Raw genomic sequence first — 20694 nt, forward strand, 5'->3', positions numbered from 1 at the left:
GCTATCTTCTCCCCGTCTCATTCACGCAGCCGCCGCCGCCGCCCCCCCCCCCGGTAAAATAAAAAAAAAACCCCCTCCCTCTCGTGCTGTTTTCCGCCCCCCAGGGGGTTTTGCTTTTCTTTTTTCCTCCGGTCTTCCGCCTCTCTGTGTGCAGCCCGTTTCTTGCAGGATTTTCGCTTTCGCCTCGCCTACGCCTGAGCTTCAGACTCTGATGGAGACTCCTCCCGCCTCGCCTCAGAGGGACTCATCCGCAGCCCCCTCGCCCGCCCCCGAGGACACCCCCATCAGGCTTTCTCTTTCGCCGGAAAAGGAAGCGAGCCTCACTGCAGAGGTGGAACGCCTTCAGGCCCATTCCACCATCTGCCGTATAGTCGGTACTCGCCCCAGCAGAGGGGAGATCCGAGATCTTCTCTAGGCCCGCCTTCTTGCAGATGTGGGGAAGATCCTGGACGTACAGCTTCTGGGTCGGGGACATTATCAGATCGAGTTCGAGACCGCCCAGAGTGTGGCCAAGGTCCTTGCCATGAGTCCCCTTGACATCAGGGGTGCTCGGGCTTTCTTCAGACCTTGGCAGCATGGCTTTGATCCAGCAGCGGCTGAGCAGGGAGAGCGCCTTTTTCATGTTACAGTTTGCTTCCCTGGACTCCGCCGGGAGTATCTTCCGCTTCTCTCTCGGCTAGGAGCATTGGTGGGCTCGGTACTCGAGACTGGCCCCACAGCAGCTTCAGTGGTGGCCAGAGCAGCTGGGCTACCCTCCGTCAGAGTTTTGGTGTCTGACATCTCCTCCCTTCCTAAGGTCATTCAGCTACCTAGGATAGAGGGGGGATGGATTGATCAGAGAGTGGAGTTCTCGGGGTTCCCGAACCAGTGTTTCATATGCAGGCAGGTCGGCCATCTGGCCAAGGCCTGCCCTCGCAGGAGACCTCGACCCTCACCACAGCAGGCAGGCTCCTGATGGCCCGCCCACAGATGCGGCACGACAGGCTGCCTCCGGGACACCTGCCCAGGCCACAGAGACCTCAGAGTGGCAGCCTGGACAGGGGCACCGCCGAGGGAGACAGTCATAGCAGCACGCACAGAGACCGCAGCAGCAGCAGCCACAGTCTCAGCCTCACTGGGTTCCCGTGAGGAACAGCTTTGCTCCCCTCCAGGAGGAGACCCCTGCAGCCCGACTGAGGACCAAGAGATGCCAGCACCCCCTCCTTCACCCCCACCCCCATCCCCTCCCACTGCCTCGCTTCCACCTTCGCCTCTGCCCGCTCCGGTCTCGGCAGCGGCTCCCTCTCCGTCCCCCTCGCCACTGAGGGCAGCCACCACTGAGGGCAGAGATGCTTGCAGACAGACTGTGTGGGCCCATGTGCAGAGGAGGGTCACAGATTGTATGCGTTCAGTTCTTGGTGCGCCTCTTTCAGAGATTGAGCTTGCTGAGGCCTTGAGGGTCCTGCCGCGACATAGTTGCCCAAGGGAGGACGGACTGACGCCGGCCTTTTTTATGCGCTATTGGGACCTTTTGGGGCCAGGCCTCCGCAGGGGCTTTCAGCATGTTTTGGACACTGGGGTGATGCCGCAGAGCTTTTCAGAGGGCTTGATTTATCTTATCCCCAAGGGGGAGGGAGTATTAGATGATATTCGGCATTGGAGGCCTATTACGATCCTCAATACTATCTACAAGGTCTTAGCAAAGGCCTTGAGTTTGAGGATCCTGGGGGAGTTGATTCATGCTACTCAGACAGGATTTGTCAAGGAGCGCAGTATCCTTGACAACATCTTTACTTTCTGGGAGGCGACGGCCAGAGCTAGATTTCTTGGCGAGGACTTGGTCGTGATGCTTCTCGATTTTGAGAAGGCATACGATAGAGTTGATTGGGGTTTCTTAGAGGGCACTATGCTTCGCCTGGGCTTTGAGCCAGGATGGATCAGAGGGGTGGCGGCTCTGTATTCCACAGCTCGCAGCCAGGTGTTGATTGCAGGAGGACGGGGGCCGAGTTTTGAGCTGACCAGATCAGTCCGTCAGGGGTGTCCCCTCGCCCCCTTTCTTTTTCTCTTCTTTGCGGAGGCTATGAGCATGTATTTGACGGCAGAGGAGGTTGGTTTGAGAGGACTTCAGCTCCCAGTCCGGGGGGAGGACTTGCTTGATGCCGAGTTTGCAGACGACACGGGCCTATTTTTGCATGGCCAAGAGGCCAATCTCCTTCGGGCAGAGCAGTCGCTCCAGGTTTTTAGTGCAGCTTCGGGAGCATTGATCAATTGGCGCAAGACAGTGGCCTTTTGGATCAATAGTGCTCCCACTCCGGCATGGAGCGCGGACCCCGGTTTTAGATGGATTCCTCCAGGCACAGCAGTGCGGTATTTGGGATGCCAGATTGGCCTAGATTTGTCTGATTGCATAGGAGCTGTCCTAAATCAAGAAGGGCATGCAGTTGCATACGAAAGCCGTCGTTTGCATGATGCCGAGCTTCATATAGATATCTATGAGAAAGAGCTCTTGGCTGTAATTCATGCCTTAAAGATATGGAAACATTATCTTCTCGGGGCTGAATTTGTAGTCAAGACAGATCATCAAAGCTTGAGATACTTTCTATCTCAGACAAAGCTTTTGGAGAAGCAGATGAGAATGGCAAACTTTCTTTCCATGTTTCATTTTCAGATTGTGCATACTCCAGGAAAGAAAAATGTAGTGGCCGATGCATTATCCAGGAGGCCTTATGTAGCTGCAGTCTCAGTGGCCTCTCATGGAGACTTATCTGCTATGAGAGATTTGTATCATTTGGATGCTGATTTTTGCCATATATGGACTGATTTGATGGCTGGTCATTGACATGCCTCTTATGTTATCAACGAGGGTTATCTTATGGATAATTGCCTATGTGTGGTGAAGGATTTGCGTTCAAAGGTTATGGACGAATGTCACGCTCCACCTTATGCTGGTCATAGAGGCATTATGCCCACTACCCGCATGATTCAAAGATATTTCTTTTGGCCAAGCATGCGTAAAGACATTGAGGCTTATGTACATGCTTGTATTACTTGCCAAAAGGTGAAATTTGATAGGCAAAAACCTCCAGGTTTGCTTCAGCCATTGCCTATTCCCTCGTAACCTTGAGAAAGTATTACTATGGATTTTATTATGGACTTGCCTAGATCCCACTATATAGGCTGCGCAGGCTGCTGTCTCTTCAGCAGGCGGAAGGACACGTTTCTGTTCAAATCAAACTGCAGCCAGGCGTCGCTGTTTCAGACGGCTGGTGGCTGCGCTGGTTATTCAGCAGGGCTGCCCACTATCTACAAGCGGCTGCTCATAAAACCAGGCGGTTCCTCCACGCTGCAGCCAGGCGTCTCCCTCCTTGCAAACGGGTGCTTCTTCCTACCCATCAGGCGACTGTTCCCCATCAGTTTTGTTGCGCATATTCCTCCTCTAGCAGACGACTGCACATCAGCTGCGTTTTTTAACCTTTACATCTTACGGCTGCACACAACCAGGCAGCTGAGGCCTATATACGTGGCTGAACTTTCTGCACTACAAGCAGCACAGGCTGCAGGCGACTTCTACAATTAGACTACGCCTCTGGTCTTCCACAGTAGGCTGCTCCTCTACGCCATCTCCAGCAGCAGTGTCAGGCGACTCTACAAAATTGTACCGTTTTTCCACAACAAGGTGGCTGCTCCTTCTGTCCAGCAGGCTACAAGTGACTACACCGCCTCCATCTTCTATTTGTAGCCAGGGTGTTCATCTACAGCCAGACGACTGTGTGTGTACTCCTACAGCCAGGCGGCTACATCCCTGGTATCCTCCACTAGTAGCTGCACACAGACAGATACCTCGGGTATTGGACTTCCATCTGCCTTCCACAAGTAAGTGAATTTTCAGATTTAAGTAAAGTACTTTGTGATAAATCTGATAAGGAATTCTCTCCACGGCAACACCCGTTTGGTGCTTGGTAGTCCAAGCTCTATTGGAGAACCTCGGTCCAAAGGTGCTGAGATCGGGAGAGCCAGGCGTTAATACGGGAGCGCTTGTTTGTGCGTGGTCCTGGAACACCAGTTGGGCGCTCTCCGCGGAGTCCAATGAAAGCACAGGACTGTAGAGACTGGACCACGCTAGTGGTCGTTCTGCTTCGAATATCTACTTCGAGCCTATTTGTTTGGTACTGTATTCATCTTGTACATGGACATCATCTGGTTCTTGGAACCCATGGAGCATTGTATTTGTTAAATACTCCCAATAAATATATCATATATTGAGGGGGGGGTCGGCCCGTTCCGGCCCCAGTGTTGGTGTCCATTTATCTCATTTTATTTCATTTCAATTTCAAGTTGTATTAAGTTGTCCATTTTAAATTGTGGTTTTAAAGTTGTGCTATTACGCGTGTGGGTGTCCAACGGAGTCTATTCCCACTTGACGGGATCGGTTTCAGAAAGGTAGCTTGATGGCGGTGGAGCATGTCCTCGATCTGGAGCTGATGATGAGGTGATTGTGGCCGACGGGGGGGTTGAGGGCGTCGGTCACGCTGGAGTGCAGAGGCTCGGTCCGAGGTAACTCCTCTCGGGCGAGGTAGGTCCAGAGCAGCTCGTGGAGGGTCCACAAGATCCACTATGTCGGTGTCCTCCACCTCCTAGGTCCGGAAGAAACTGGTGATGGTTGGCTGCCGAGGGAGGGGGCGGGGTGGTTGGTCCCTGTGTCTCAAGAAGGTGTCCCTGTGTCTGCGGAGCTCAAGCAGGAAGAGGCCCAGGCAACGCTGGTCCTGGAAGTCAATGATCCTGGAGAGTGGACCGAATCCCTCACGAAAGACAGTGAAACCTCCCACGGATCTCGTAGTACACTGGGCAGCAGCATATGTAATGCTCCTCCGTCTCAACCTCTGTGTGGCGTAGTCGGCAGATCCTCTCCTCTCTGGGTGTCCGTACGAGCTTCCCGGTTCTGAAGATTCGCTTAGCTCTACCTGTCTCCACTGTGAGGTGGTGGGAAGAGACCTGTATCTGGCCAATCGCAATCCGCATGGCATGGGACATGTGAACACTCAAGTAGCCCCGCTGCTGGATGAATCCATCCTTAGTGAGTGTGAGGAAGTGGTCTCTGTAAAAGTGCATCTTCGTGGGGAGCTCCGGGGGTGTGATCCATGTGCAATGTGTTTAGAGGCCAAGAAGATCTGACCGGATAACCCGGTTGGTATCCTCGTGAGACAGCTGGAAGATATATTAATCGTCTGCTAAAGACCTGATGGGCCTATGAGACCAAAGTGATACAATAATGTTCATGGCATATCTCATCATGGAATGGAAAATAAAATAGAAAGAAAACATAAACATAGCTATCTCACTGGGGCGATACAAAACTGTCCATGGAAACTCATCATGAAATACTAAGAACATAGAAACATGAGAGCAACATCAGCTCCGAGTAGATGGTATACCTCTCTCCAAAATATCAAGCATGGGGCTAATGAGTATGGCCGAGAGGTCTCCCTCAGCTATGTCACGTGGAAAGGTAGCTCGATGGCGGCGGAGCATGTCTTGGATCTGGAGCTGATGAGGTGATCGTGGTGGCTGACGGGGGGTGCAGAGGCTCTGTCCGAGGTAACTCCTCTCGGGGTAGGTCCAAAGTAGCTCGTGGAGGGTCCACAAGATCCACTATGTCGATGTCCTCCACCTCCTGGGTTCGGAAGAAATTGGTGATGGCTGGCTGGCGAGGGAGGGGGCGGGGTGGCTGGGGCCGAAGCTCTCTCAAGAAGGTGTCCCTGTGTCTGCGGAGCTCAAGCAGGAAGAGGCCTAGGCAACGTTGGTCCTGGAAGTCTGATCCTGGAGAGTGGACCAAATCCCTCACGAAATAGATAGTGAAACCTCTTGCGGATCTCATAGTATACTGGGCAGCGGCATATGTAATGCTCCTCTGTCTCAACCTCTATGTGGCATAGTCGGCAGATCCTCTCCTCTCTAGGTCTCTGTATGAGCTTCCCGGCTCTGAAGATGCGCTCAGCTCTACCTGTCTCCACTCTGAGGCGGTGGGATGAAACCCGTATCTGGCCAATCGCAATTCGCATGGCATGGGACATGTGAACACTCAAGTAGCCCGGCTGTTGGATGAATCAATCCTCAGTGAGTGTGAGGAAGTGATCTCTGTAGAAGTGCATCTTTGTGGGGAGCTCCAGAGGTGTGATCCATGTGCAATGTGTGTGGAGGCTGAGAAGATCTAACCGGATAACCCGGTTGGTATCCTCGTGAGACAGCCGGAGAAAAGGGGAGTCCAAACTGTACTGAAGGGGGGGTAGGCGGTCCATGCGGAGCCCATATACTGAGAACCAAGTGGAAACTAGTGCATACCATACTCCAGAGTGGCCCTGAAGTGCTAGCTGTTTGGAGGACTCCAGGGAAAGCCTTGGGTACCTGTGGGGATCCATGTGACTGATGCGAGGGAGGTACGTGACTGTTTGGAAGAGTGCATCCACTACCATCGGGGCTGCAGCTAACTCTGCCTGGATAATTTGGTGTGGGACCGATGGTTTGCTGCGGATCATACGGGAGAACATCATGACCTGGGGCCTCTCAACTCGCTGCCAATCCTCATCGGATAAATCTGGTCCCCAGAAGGCTGCTCCATACATCAAGGCTGGTGTGACGAGGGTGTCAAAAAGCCAGCCCTTCGTCCTGGGTTCCTGGAAGTGTGCCTGGCAGCACTGCCACTCAAGTAAGCTCAAGGCTGCATATCCCCGTGTCACTCTGGCATGTGCTGCGGGGACCATGGTAAAGCGTGGGCCACTGAAAGTGACACCAAGGTAGACATAGGATAGACAATCTCCACAGGATCCCCTCTATATGTGAAGCTCAATCTGGATGTGAAGGGGCGAGAGGTATCGAAGACCATTACCTTGGTTTTACCAAGGTTAACAGAGAGGTCCTGCTGAGTGCAAAAGTCATGCAAGGCATCCAACTGTCTCTGAAGTCCTTCAGCTGAGTCTGAGAGGAGGACGATGTCATCTGCATAAAGTAGTCTGGGGATCAATATGCCTGCCAGTGTGGGACCAGCCCCGCCTAATCCGTCAATGAAGAGAGAGAGAGAGAGAGAGAGAGAGAGAGAGAGATGATTTTCTTACTGTCTCTTGCAGCTCCCTCGGCTATATAATGTATACAAAGAAATGGGAATAGCTCACTCATTTCAGAATATGCTGGACAATATTTTCATTCCTTTGTTTGAAGTGTCCATTGATCCAGGATCTCATCCGCAATTGCACGTGTTTCTCAAACAGGTATAATCAGACTTCTTGAATTCATCATGAGACATTTTACAGATTTAAGTGATGGTTTTGATTCTATGGGGATGTTCCTCCAAACAAGCATGTGGCCCCTCATCAAGGGTGCTAAATTTTCCTAAGCTGTCCGCAAACCATTTGGCCATCATTTGGTGTACATACTGAGTACCGGGTGTGTGGGCTGCTATACCTTGCAATGGGGGCCTTGGATACATGAGCTAGCTAGTGCTTGGGAATCACAACATGAGGGTGGTAACAGTTTTTTTCACTAGGAAAAACTTGAGTCTGTATTGGGCCAGCTATTAAGCTTTTGAACCAACCTTTTATTTCATAATCTTGGGTAGTGCAGAGCTGTAAAACTATATCTAAAAGAATGCAAGTTGTACAGGTTGTTGGTTTTGACTTGGTGGATGATGAGAGCAAACCAGAACGACGACCTACAAAGCATATGCCGTCTCCTCGCGCTTGGGATATCATTTTCAACCCCGCTTTCTCTTACTATGCTTACTATATTTACGCAAACCTTTACACCTTAAACAAGGTATGACATTTTATCAGTCTTGTTTTACTAGTGCCAGCGCATCTTTGTCGTACTTGTGTGATTGCTAACCCTTCACATTGCCCACAAAGCTCCGGGAATCCAAAAGAATGCCGACTATTAAATTCCGGCCTCATTCTGGTGAGGTATGTTGCTCACATGTGTCCGCCCTTTTTCCTTGCTGAGCTTTTGATAGTTGTAAGAATTGATGCCACATGGACTTCTGGATTTAGGCTGGCGACCTCGATCATTTGGCTGCCACCTTCCTTCTCTCACACAATATAGCACATGGAAACAATTTGCGCAAGTCGCCTGCTCTGCAATACTTATACTACTTAGCTCAGGTGGGACATTCTCTTACATACTTTCTGCTTCTATTATCGTGGCTTGGTGTTTTGATTTCTTTCAGAGCGCAAGAATGACATTGAGATTGTTTTTGATAAATGTGCTCCAACAGATTGGCTTGTGCATGTCCCCATTAAGCAACAACTCCCTCTTTCTCGATTACCACCGAAATCCCTTTCCAATGTTCTTTGCTCGTGGCCTCAATGTTTCCCTTTCAACCGATGATCCTCTTCAGATTCATCTAACCAAAGAGGCCCTTGTTGAGGAGTACAGCATTGCTGCTCAGGTACTCTTTCTAGATATGAAGCACACCACCACAGAATTTGGGCTTCATAAGCTAATAAGATACGGAAAATTTGTTTGCTTTATAGTGGACACACATTTGGGCTCATAAAGATCCTAAATTGTGTTTTCTATGTAGTGGACGCTCATTTGGGCTCATAAAGATCCTAAATTGTGTTTTCTATGTAGTGGACGCTCATTTGGGCTCGTTAAGCTCCTACTTTATGATTTTCTTATAAATTCATAACGTTGGTCATCGTTGAACTCAGGTGTGGAAGTTGAGTCCATGTGACTTGTGTGAAATTGCTCGTAATTCCGTGTATCAATCGGGCTTTTCGCATGCCTTGAAGGTGATACTTTTGGTCCAAGTCTATATCAAAATGGAAATTGAGAGCCAGAACAAGAGTCAATTTAAAACTAAGTTCTTACATGGGTTGCAGTCACACTGGGTTGGAAGCAATTACTACAAGCAAGGTCCAGAAGGAAACGATGTGCACAGAACGAATGTTCCCAATGTGCGTGTGGAGTTTCGACACGAGGTAACGTTTTTGGAATGCCCTTAAAAAAGGACTGCTGGTAGAATTTTTGTACTGGCTTTTAAATGTAATAAATATTTTGCAACATGGCCGGTTATAGGTGTTGAAGGATGAGTTGCAGTATGTGTATCTTGGGTTGGCACCAATGTCAGATGTGATACAACCTTGAGATCAGTCACTTTCAAGGTTGCAACACTGAACTTTAATGTCTCCTTTGTTTCCATCTTTTCGGAGTTCTCATCTGTGGAACATAGTCGACAATAAAATAGAGTGAGTTCTCTCATCTCCTTGGTTTTCCTTTGTTGCTAGAGCACAAAATGTGGCTCTATTTGTAGTTAAGCATTTTTTTTCTTACCGAGCTTCATGGTTACTGCCTGGTTTAACACTAGTCTTGTAAAAAAAACCATTTTTGGTGGCTTTAAGAGACTCTTGGGAAAAAAATATTTCTATCTAACTAAAACGTTTCAAAGAAATTCCTTCCAGGGAAATGCTCTCAACACAAAATATCAATTGAAAAAATATCAACTACCAAAAAGTTTCCAAAACAGTTTTATGTGTCGGTCATTCAGGCACTTTTTGTAGAAGAGTCCGAATTTTTGAATTTCGCTTTGAAATCACCTAATATATGTGCGCGCGCACGCATGCGAGCGCGCGTGTGTTGCAAGAGAGGGTTATTGAAATACAGGCCACATTCAAGCACACTACTAATACAATTTAAGAGTTCTTGAGGACTTACTTTTTTACTTATTTCTCAAAGCCAAGGCAATTACAACATTGTTATGCCTCTTTTAGTATTTTTGAAAATGGCATATTTTCTAGGTACATATTTTTTTGGGGAGAATTTTTACCATGTGTGCATGTAAACTAGGAATTTTTGAGATTATTTGTCTTCCGATTTCTTCAAAATTTGTAAATCAGCCTTAAGCTATTCTGTCTTGATTACAAGTCTAATGGTAACAAAATGCGTGTGTATGTTTGTTTTTTCCTCCTTTTTTTTAGATATCTTGATATGTTTCAAAATGGTTGCTTTATATAAGTCAACACATTTTTGGTTCCTTTGTGGTAACAGGAGAGAAAGTACAATCGAATTGAATTGTCAATGTGATGGGAGCAGAGCAGCACATTAGGAGTATGATACTGGAAAAGGCACCCTATTGAAATGGGGTTCTTTAAAGAGAGTTTACATTTGAAGCTTCACCAAATGTTTCCCTGCTTGGGAAAGTCGTGCCTTTCTTGGTCCCTCAAAGCAGGGATGCTGGTTATTTAAAAAAAAAAGCTCACTCTCGTGTGTCGAGAAGGCAAGGGATGTTTATATGGCCCTTATATAATCATATAAACAATTCTATGGCCTCTGAACATATAGAAGTAAATTATGTTTTTGTGATTGACTCATCTTTTATGATTTCATCTTGGAATTTTAAGAAGGTAGTAAGGGTCTTTGCTCACTTCACTGGCCATTCGGTGAAGTGGAGCCTTTCAGAGCTTGTGTGTTTCATACATTTTGAAGATTTCTTAAGCAAACTTCCAATGGGTTTACATGTGCAACTTCGATGTACAAGTGCCATCCATAGCTGCTCAAGTGATTCTCACCTGTAACCTTTGAAGGGATTACATGTGCAACTTAACAAACTTGTGTCATCCACATCTGAGTCATTGGACCATCAGTGCATTGGTGTTGGGATATCAAGTTTACTGAAATTTTAGATTGGTTTTGCATGATAGTGATTGGCCCTAATCAACACGACGACGGCTCGTGCAGATTTTGGATGCTTATCTCTGATGATGCTATATCGAAGTCATGGTTACGGCGTCGAGTTCCTTCCTTAGCACAAGCAACCGCTTTGAAATTATTGGTGGCTTTGTGGATGCCAGCCTTTTGTTTACTGTGCATTGAAGCCATCTCAGTTGAGAGAAGCTAAAGATATGCTGCTTTTTGAAAAGCAACATAGGCCATGTAGACCATGTGTTCTAGAGTATAAAGCAAAAACAATATCACACCATCCACATGGCTAGATTAATTTGCAATTGCAAATGTTTTCCATTCAATCAAAACCGTATGGTGAACACATCTTTGATGTTTTACAATATCCATTACCTTTTTTTTTGGGGGGGGGGATATACTAAGGTCCCTTTTCCATAATTAACAGAAATAAATCTGTTGTACCACACATCATGGGGCCTATAAGCATGTTTGTATGGGAAATATATTCTTGTGTAAAATATTGCTTTGAGAGATGCATGCCACCTCAAACCTTATTTGCAGTTTTTGGACTTGCTACTACCCCTTCGATTAATGTTTTTCCTTTTCAGACGCACATAATTTCAATTCTAACTTCCCAAAATTGTCATAGTATGAAATATTTATCTTACACTTTGATGAACGAAGAAGTTGAGTATAAGGTATTGTTTTTTTAATAAAATTTTTTAAAAAGCGAAAAGCTTAAGACTATACTTAGCTTTGGAAGTATATGCAATGCAATGCTATGAATAGGGCAGTGAAATCTCAAAAAAGAACTTGACTCTACTTAGCTTTGAAATTATATGCAATTAACAGGGTATTTTTTTAGTTTGCTTTGAAATTAATGAATTGGTAGTATTCCCTTTTCTTACTACTAGTCAGTTGACCCGTGCATGTTTCGAACCTCCAAAATTCAAATTCTATCCCAACCTCCTCTTCTTAGGGAATCTCCAAATTCATGTCATGTGGCAACTTTGTGAAACTCTTCCTCAAGATAATATAGAGAAGAGAAGGTTTACCAAGGCAAGTATAATTTTCTTTTTTAAAAGGAAGTAATCTTGCATGTGCATAGTTGCTGTGTAGCCCGAAGGGATTTCTCTCTCACGCATGCCCATCTTTGTAGATAATAGCTCTTGTTTTCTTTCTCTTGCAAGGCTTGACATCAACAAGATTCTAAACCCTGCGTCTCCACCCCACCCCACCGCACCGTTGCTTGCCTTCCCCCCTCCCTCTCTCTCTCTCTCTCTCTCTCTCTCTCTCTTTATATATATATATATACACACATTTGCGTCTCCACCCCACCCCACCCCACCCCACCTCACCGCATCGCACCGCACCCGTCTCCCCCCCCCCCCCTCTCTCTCTCTCTCTCTCTCTCTCTCTCTCTCTCCCCCCCCCCTTGTCTCTCACACACAGATACTGTTTCTTGCATGTATTTCTTGTAGCACCAATGGGCATTCTCTGTCTCTCCCCCCTCTCTCTGGCTCTCAAGCTCTCATCCTTGTACGAGTGGAGGAGGAGGAGGAGGAGGAGGAGAATAGAGAGGGAGCAAAGGAGGAGGGTAGCCAACCAGGGGCAAGGGGCAAGAAGGGATGCGAAGGTGCGCTTGAGGAGGGGAGGGGAGTGCAGAGGCAAGTCGGTAGCCAGGAGGGGAAGTAGGTTGCAACCTTAGGGACACCATTGAGAATTCTCGGAATGCCCAAAAGATAGCTTTTTGGGTGGTTTATTTTTTGCTTTCAAGTTGAGAGATCTATTGGGATTTTTTTTTTGGAAAGATTGAAATTAAATTATATGAAAAGGAAAAAAAGCTTTTGACAAAGAAGCTTAACTTATGCCAACTCTTTGTAGTGATGCTTGTGGTTCTACTAGTTTCAAGATGAACTGAATCAACTTGTCCCTAATGCTCAAGGCCATAGTCTTTATTTTTGAGCTCTATCTCTTTAGCTGCTTTGACTACCTCTTTGTTCATGTTGATCAGGCCCAAATCCATCTTTTCCATTAGGACTTTGAGTTCAATGATTTTCTTTAGCAGTTTGGTCTTGAACTCCTTCAAAGCAATCCTCATCTGCACAATCAAACATTGTTTTAGGTCGTGAATCACATCACCTTGTGCACATTGAAAGACCCAAAATTTTTTGTCCATAGGCATGTGGCCCTAACAGCATTCTAGAATTCCGAAGACATGCCATTGGTTTCACCTAAAAGCAACTCTTTCCAATTGAGGTCCTGCGGCGGGTGGGTGGGAAGGGGCAATCAGGGTGGTAAGGAGTTTTAGCGCCTTCGTGTTGCACAAGGGCATGAGATAAAGAGGTGAGGGGAGGTCCTTCCATACATGTTGGACATAACCCATCCTCGATTCCTATCCTATGGGCTCTCACATTAGCCCACAGTGCTTGATGCAGAATCAGCCATAATAGGTAAGCATCTTGGGAGGGATGGCTCTGCCTGCTCCATATATTGTAGAATCTGAATTCCCACTGTCTTCTATCCCACATGGTGTTTAGCTTAATATGGGGGGAGCGGGGGGGGACAAGCTTTTTGAAGTGGGGGACATGCAATAGTGACTCCTTTCCGCTCCAAACTATAGCCCTTATATTGAATATTCCTTTATGTTGAATGAAGGCTACAAAGTTGCTGTCCCGTAGAGCCATTCTAGTTAGTATGAGCATCGTTCAATTTGAACTTTTCTTGCATGGATTCTTGGGACAACTAGCTTTTTTCTTGGAAGCTCCACAGGTCTCCCCAGGTTTCTAACCCCTTTCTTGAAAGTTTGTGGGCGGAGGGAAATTGTTCCTTTGGGATACTATTCTGAAAGATCATCGAGAACCATATTGAGTCCATGTGAAAAAGGTCCATCTTGAACCTTATGTTGGGGGTGAGATCTAAGAAGGCTTTCAAATTGTTCCAGGCTTTTTAGATGCCTTTAATAAGAGGGCTCCCCTTAGGCTTTATTTGCAACTTGGTGAAGAATAGGGTCATGGCCAACAATTTGTTCCATCTAGGGAGCTGAATTGCCAAGAAGAGGGGGGAATTACTATGGAGAAGTTGGGCCCAATCTTCCTCCTTTCTGAAGAAGCTTCTGATGATCCTCAAAATGTGAGCTGAATATAGCCATATTTTCTACCATGGTGGATGCTATGTGGCCCTTTGTGTCTTTGAGCATAGGAATGATATCTTTTGCCTTCTTATTTTTTAAGGATGGTAAAGGTTTCTTTGTGGGTCTATCTCCTTTTCCCGACCATCATTCTCTCAAGAAGATCTGGACCTGCTTGTTACCTATTTCTTCTTCCCTCATGAGCTCTGCTTTAGTTTGTAAGTACTGGTATTGATAGGAAGTATCCCCTTGTTGACCAATTCTTCTAACTCCACTAGCAATTTGGTTTTTTCCTTTTTCCTATTGTGTCTATTTTGATTTTCCCTCTTTTTCACATGCCTCAACATATCTTGGGTTTGTTTAACTGCCTTCTTGGACCAAGCTTTGGCCGGGGAGGATTCCTGAGAGAAGGCAGACTTTAGCTCCACTTTAACAAAGTCCAGCTGAAAAAGGCTAGGGTTGGCATGAATCATGTTGCTTCTTATTTTCTATATATGAACCAGAATGGGTTTATGGTTTGAGATCTATGTAGAGTGCATAATAGTCACTCTAGAGTTGCTCATATCCCTTGCAAGAGTGATCTGTATAGGTAGCATCTTTTCACCTTCATCCATGCTTCAAGCTCGTGACCTTTAAAAACTCGCCCGCCGAGTTGCTGGAAACGGTCAAGAGGGGATTCCACCATGTTGAAGTCACCCATCATGATCATTGGGAGGTCGAGTTGCATGAGGGAATTCCGTAGGGTTTGTATGGAGCTAGCTAACCACCCTGAAGCATACAGAGACACCACATACAAGGGGTGATCAGTTTCCATTCTCACTGCTATCCATTTGTTGTCTCTAACGGAACCCTTTATTTCCTTTTCCCATTTTCTTTGGATTCCCAAAATTATCTCCCCCACTACAATGGGTGTGGTAAAGTGGAGAACCACAGGTAATCTTTGGAGATTCTATTGATTTTTGAGCTCACGTGAGCTCCCATGTCTTTCACCTCTTGGCAGTCCGGGTGGAGTTTCTCCTTGAACAACTAGCTTCTGAGCTAGTTAGCCGTTTGGGGATTGGTAAGACCCTGTGTGTTTAAGGAGAGAATTTGTCTAAACATTATTTCATTTGGGGTTTGGGGATAGGCTTACTCTTGACCACTGGTGTCTTTTCAATAGGCCTCGAAGATTTAGCACTAGCACCCACCTTGAAGATTATCCTCTTTGGGGGGAGGCAATCTCTTCAGAGGTGAGGGATAGGGTTGAGTAGGGGGTGTCCGTCAGGAAACTCATTAGCATAAGCGTTTGATCACACTCCATGGGATTTTTGACTCGGGGGACAGTGGCAGTATCTCCTCTTTGGGATTGGGGCTCAAAAGGGGCTGCTCCTCTTGAAAATCCATGTTGTATATTTTCCTTTCTAGGTTCCCAAGGATGCCTTCCATGTGTTGGGTACTTGGGATGGACTCTTCTTACTCTGCTCTCCCTCCTGGTTGTCTTCTGGTTGGGTGGGATTAGTTAGGTTCACCAGCAAGAGTGTTACAAGACACCGACCGAACATAACCGAGCAAGCCCCAAACTCGAGCAATTACAAAAACCATATAGTGCTCTAGGTGATGGATCCATCCATACATCCAAACCATTAGGTCTTGTAATAGCTTTTGAATATATTAACACATATTGTCATTTAAGAGTTCTCAATTCAACATGCAATCATAAAAGGTGAATCACACAACATACTCAGACCACTGAAATGATTACAAAAATAGATGAAACAACCAACACTTCCTCACCCTACAACCATGTGGTTTTCAAGCATTGATTCATCTTGACAATCTAGCAATACATGCGAGAGCCCATGAACCAAATAAAAACCAAATGGAATTCAAAGTGACATGTCATGACATCAATGACATCGAGGAAACATGCGACACAACAATTAAAGAGAGAGAAATTATTCATTCGAGAGGATAGTTGTTAGCACACTATCTAACCCTCCTCACGCTCATCATCCCCATAAACGCACAATGCTTGATGATGTGCTTGCGACATCCTTTCATACCTCTTGTTTGAGTTGTAGCCTACGCATAAGAAGGCAATACACTACAACGACAATAAAAGCACACATTTGTCAACAATATGAAGCCTGCATTGAATCCCAAAGGGTTAAGGGTATATTTGTTAATTCCAATTCAACCAAACAACCAAAAAGAGAGTCATAGAAAGGACATCACTAATTTTGATATAAAATTAAGTGCTGGTGTCCAAACTACTAGTGCCAAGGACAAGCTAAATACTTAAAATACAGCACAAAAAGGGTCATCCATTGTCACATATAGTGAACAACAAACACTCCGTAGTATGACAGAGACAAAGACATAAAAAAGAAACAATGGGAATGTTAGTGTAGTAGAAAAGATCCACCCCAAATCTAGCAAAACAGGACCAAAAGAAGTCAAAGAGAGATTGTCAAAGCTCACTAGGCATCATAGGGGTTCACCCTCCAATCCACTATCCTTGTAAAAGAGCCTGCACTCGTGTAGCTGCGCAAGTACGGATCTACATAGCCATAGATGATGCCATCATCTACGTTTAATGAAACACATGATCTCCTTGAACGGAGGCATGCCTTTAGAGCGGGCGTTGTGCCACACCCCATCTCCAAGACAATACCCCGTGGTGGAAAGTAGCTCCAAGAAACATGATACAAATGTATGGCTCACATCTCTAGCCCACCTCGAAGCTCCAATCTGCCACTACTGATACTGTGTTCACTTACAGTGGCTAGTAATGTAAAACACATGAGTCCATGGCTCCCATTCGTAATGCCTCAAACAATGGTCTGCTTTTGTAGCGGTGACAGTGGGTGCAAACATCCCTCTTTTGCAAACAAGGTACATCATAGAAGTCTGAAACAACATTTTCATAAGAGGCACACATATAAACACAACCAAACAACAGAATCCAATTACATAACACCATAGAAATAGACGCAACTGCCATAGGCATTAAAAGAGAAAGTCACATTACTCTTACTACGCTGCCCTCATGATCAACGTAATAGTATGCGGAGTAATGAAAGATAACAATCGGCCGTCAAACTTCCATGTCATGTACTAAGGGGTACGCTCAATCCACCCCATAGAATCACCTATATAAACCTCATGACCAAGTTGGAACCCACAACAAATAATTGGTGAAGATGAAATTGAGGTCAAGGAAAGCTCTAACTTGCCATGTAGGACACCACCACCAACCAACCACTATTGGAAAGAGAAGCAGTCGCCAAATAGAGACCATAACAAACATAGTCTTCCGTGAACATATCCCATTGAGGCCTCTGTGCACTCCCATGGAGACTCCCTCCAAATGGGATGTCCAACATAACAAACATAGAGACCATAACAAACATAGTCTTCCGTGAACATATCCCATTGAGGCCTCTGTGCACTCCCATGGAGACTCCCTCCAAATGGGATGTCCAACATAACAAAGTCTACCCCGATGGGACCTGCTTTACTTTCCTAGTGTGCACAACACTCACAGGGTTATTCTTTGTGAACTCGAGGATGCATGTGTACATTGGGTCTCTCTGACCACTACCAAAAGCCTTCCCGATGACAATGTTGTCCCCATGAACCACCATGCATGGAGAGACACCATCAAAGCATATAGTGTTCTCTCTCAAAAAATGAAGGTTTTTCAAAGCTTCAAGATATATGTAGACGAAGAAAGAGACTCTGCACAAGAGCACAAAATAACGAAAAACCATCACACAAACATCATGATACAATGTTCACAACAACAACGAGTGCATGAAGCCACCCACTCACCAGTACGAGCCAAATCATTCTTTGGTAGACAAGTCATTATCAATGTGTTCGAGATGCGGCTCAACAGCACTGGCTTCCTGCTTTCTTTTTGTTTCACACACCTGCAAGCCCCCAAACAAACTTATGAAGTATAAACAACATAGTTCACATTAAGTTATTCCAAATTGCTCAACGAACCATGTGCTGACAATGGGGGATCATCTGATGCATCCTTTTTCATCATAGAATGCATCTTGAATGCCTCTCTCTCTCTCTCTCTCTCTCTCTCTCTCTCTCTAGGATGTGGCCTTTCTCCATGTCTAACCACCATGGACAATTATCCATCTCCCAATGGGGGTACATGGTGGTTTCCACATTAGCCATAGAGATCCACTACCTTGCAAAGATAGGAAAACCACCTAAAAGCTGGCTCTCCTTCAAACAGAGTAAATATTTGGAGAAAAAACAATGGAAAGTCAGGTTGCATGTAAAACGTGACCAAAAGACAACCAATATAAAAGTCATGCAAAGCGGGCTCCAAAGGGAGAGGCGAGGTTGTATGTACCTGAACACTAGATGCTGTGCAACCATCTGCACCATATCCACTTTCTTCAGAGCCTTCACCTCTTTATCTCTTGAATGGACCTTAGTCTTTCTCACCAATGGGATCATGTACCTCCATGCTTCTATCTTCACTTCCTCATAGTAATCCTGGAGTGTATAATTAGATGGAAACGCAATGCCATTCAGGATGGAAACATAGTCCGCTAAAATCTCGAGAGAACGTTTTTGGATTTTGTCCAGAACAAGTTCTATTGCGAGCCACCTGAGGACATCACACCAAGACACATCAAGCTAATATGCATCAATAAATCATGAAAAGAGGCGGCCCGTGGGGTCGGTAGAGTTGGAAGATCACATTCTATACTCGTGGTCACCCTTGAGAAGAGCAAAAATAGCCTTTGTAGTCTTGTTTGCTTCAAAAAGTGAAAGCCATCGCAACCTCACATTCGTGCTCACATCACACAAAGCTAGTAAATTAAGCTTCTCCAACAAAACAAAACTATCCTTGCTCCATTTCAAAGAGAGTACTGCCTTCTTCCATTCATCACCCAACTTTGGATCCAAAATATTCAAGATTTGTTAAAGCTGAAGCAATCTTCAACTCTAGGATGACAATGACTTTCAAAACATGCATTACAAGGTAGAAGACGAAGTATGCACCAAAAATATACCTTGCCTATTCTATTTGAGTACTTTTTAGTGAGGTTTTCACTTTCTTTCTTCTCCAACTTAGCAAACTCCTCATTGGAAACTTGACCTTTGAAAGGACCAAGCCTCTTCTCCACCCAATGCATTTTGATATTGCACCTACATAGACCACACATGCACACTAAAAAAAAGGCACAACACAATTCATACACTAGTAATCCAACATGCACATGGAAGGAAACCTACATTATACATAAGGTTTCCAAGGTAACCCCATGTCAAGGGGAACTCTGGTTCGACTCCCTTGGTGATTTTGTGAGACAGATGGCATCTATTTTCTTTGCATCTGAATTTGGAAGCTCTCTCAAATAATCATGAGAGTTAGCTATGCAAATATTTGTAGTGTTGACAATCTCGTCTCGGAGAGGGAGGGCACCACAAGGGCATGCCCCGAGAGATTACACAATAAAAACAAAATGAAAAGGTAAGATTTTGATAAGAAACCCGAGAATAGACCACACTCAAAATATTAAGAAACACAAAACACTTCATTCTTTGAAGTCCCGTCAACAATGCAATCTCATCGACCTTCCTGGGATCAATGATTGTGCAAAACACTCTCACATGCCGACTCTTTGTGTTATAGAACTTCTTTGTTATGATTGATGACCATGCCACCGTCCTGTGATTTCCCTCTCCCAGACATAAAACATGTCTCTAGATAATATTTTCAGCTCATTGTCGCTATGTGCGATGTCATTTTCAAACTCCATATTCACAGCCCTCCAATGCTCATCGCAACTCTGCTCAATGTCTTTAGTGACCATCCTCTCCTCCCCATGTGATGTACACAAGGACACTATAAAAATCCCCTTCTCCTCCATGTAACTCTCATGTTGAAGGGATACCTTTTTAAGAGAGAAAACATCATCTCGGAGTCCATGGACTTTGGCATGTGGAATCAAGCGACATAAAGGGATAGGTGGGTAGACTGTAGAGCCTATAATCTTTGTCCTCCTTATGATGTCCTCACCACAAATCATGGTGATGTCCCCTTCCCCACTAGCACATGGCTCATTTATAGAGGTAGATACATATGGCATGATTTGCACGGAAGCCTCCATTACAATTTGAGTCTCATTAACTTGCTCTTTCTCCCCTTCATCCATCCCACTTCCATGTCCATCAACCTCATTCAACTCGGCATTCCGAGGAGGACTAACTTTCTCTACAATTTCTTTGTTGTGTTCCTTGAGAAAAAATAGATTGCTCTTTCTTCTTGCTGTTTGTTTTTGTTTCCCCACACTTTTTGATGACTCTATACAATTTTACTCTCTATTCTTTGAACACAAAACAAAAATATCAAACAATCATGCATGGAGAACATGTATCCCACCAGCTGCATCAAAACAACTAGAACATAACATCAAGCTGTTACATAAGAACTTAAAAGAGACCTTATACATAACAACAAATCATGACAAAACATGGTTGTCAACACCTAATATAATAATTTATCATCAATTTTATCACACATAATCACATATGGCATTTAAGCAATGTTGCATCATTAAGTTCCTCCCACCAATGGTCACAAAACAGTGCCTCTGCTATGTTTAAGATCTTTCCTTTATAATTCTAAGTTGATTCTCTTTGCTTTGTTAGTGTGGACAGGAAGCTAGGTCCTCCACACTCCACCAAGATCCTCCCACCATCACCTCCGACATCTCTGACCAGTGTCACCGTCGATACCCTCCGACCGCCTTAGATGTCACTGCTGGTGCTCTTCGATGGCTCTGACTGCCAGTACCCTTCGATGAAAAGATGCAGGGGGAAGAGAGCTTGAGCTCTTGCAAGCACACACACACTCACAAAACCCTAATAGAGAACACACAAGGTGAGAGGCTGAAAAT

General features: G+C 45.3%; 1 protein-coding gene across 3 annotated transcripts in view; it reads left to right on the plus strand.

Annotated features, from left to right (window-relative positions):
* The window catches only part of LOC147609736 (AMP deaminase-like), a 68575-nt gene extending 57929 nt beyond the window's left edge, over positions 1 to 10646 (plus strand). For 2 of the 3 annotated variants that reach the window (XR_015264132.1, XR_015264133.1), the window contains exons 13-21: positions 7101 to 7241; positions 7633 to 7785; positions 7875 to 7928; positions 8016 to 8126; positions 8240 to 8413; positions 8679 to 8759; positions 8850 to 8948; positions 9046 to 9215; positions 10015 to 10646. Coding sequence is in view for 1 of the 3 variants with exons in the window: in XM_086786706.1 (XP_086642832.1) it covers positions 7101 to 7241; positions 7633 to 7785; positions 7875 to 7928; positions 8016 to 8126; positions 8240 to 8413; positions 8679 to 8759; positions 8850 to 8948; positions 9046 to 9114 (882 nt within the window). In the remaining 2 variants the exon portion in view is untranslated. The remainder of the gene's footprint in view (positions 1 to 7100; positions 7242 to 7632; positions 7786 to 7874; positions 7929 to 8015; positions 8127 to 8239; positions 8414 to 8678; positions 8760 to 8849; positions 8949 to 9045; positions 9216 to 10014) is intronic. The other variant, XM_086786706.1, reaches the window with a different exon arrangement.
* The last annotated feature ends 10048 nt before the right edge of the window (positions 10647 to 20694 follow it).

The sequence above is a fragment of the Cibotium barometz genome, chromosome 50, assembly GCF_041138505.1.
Source record: "Cibotium barometz isolate CiBa-2024 chromosome 50, ASM4113850v1, whole genome shotgun sequence".
Classification (NCBI taxonomy): Eukaryota; Viridiplantae; Streptophyta; class Polypodiopsida; order Cyatheales; family Cibotiaceae; genus Cibotium; species Cibotium barometz.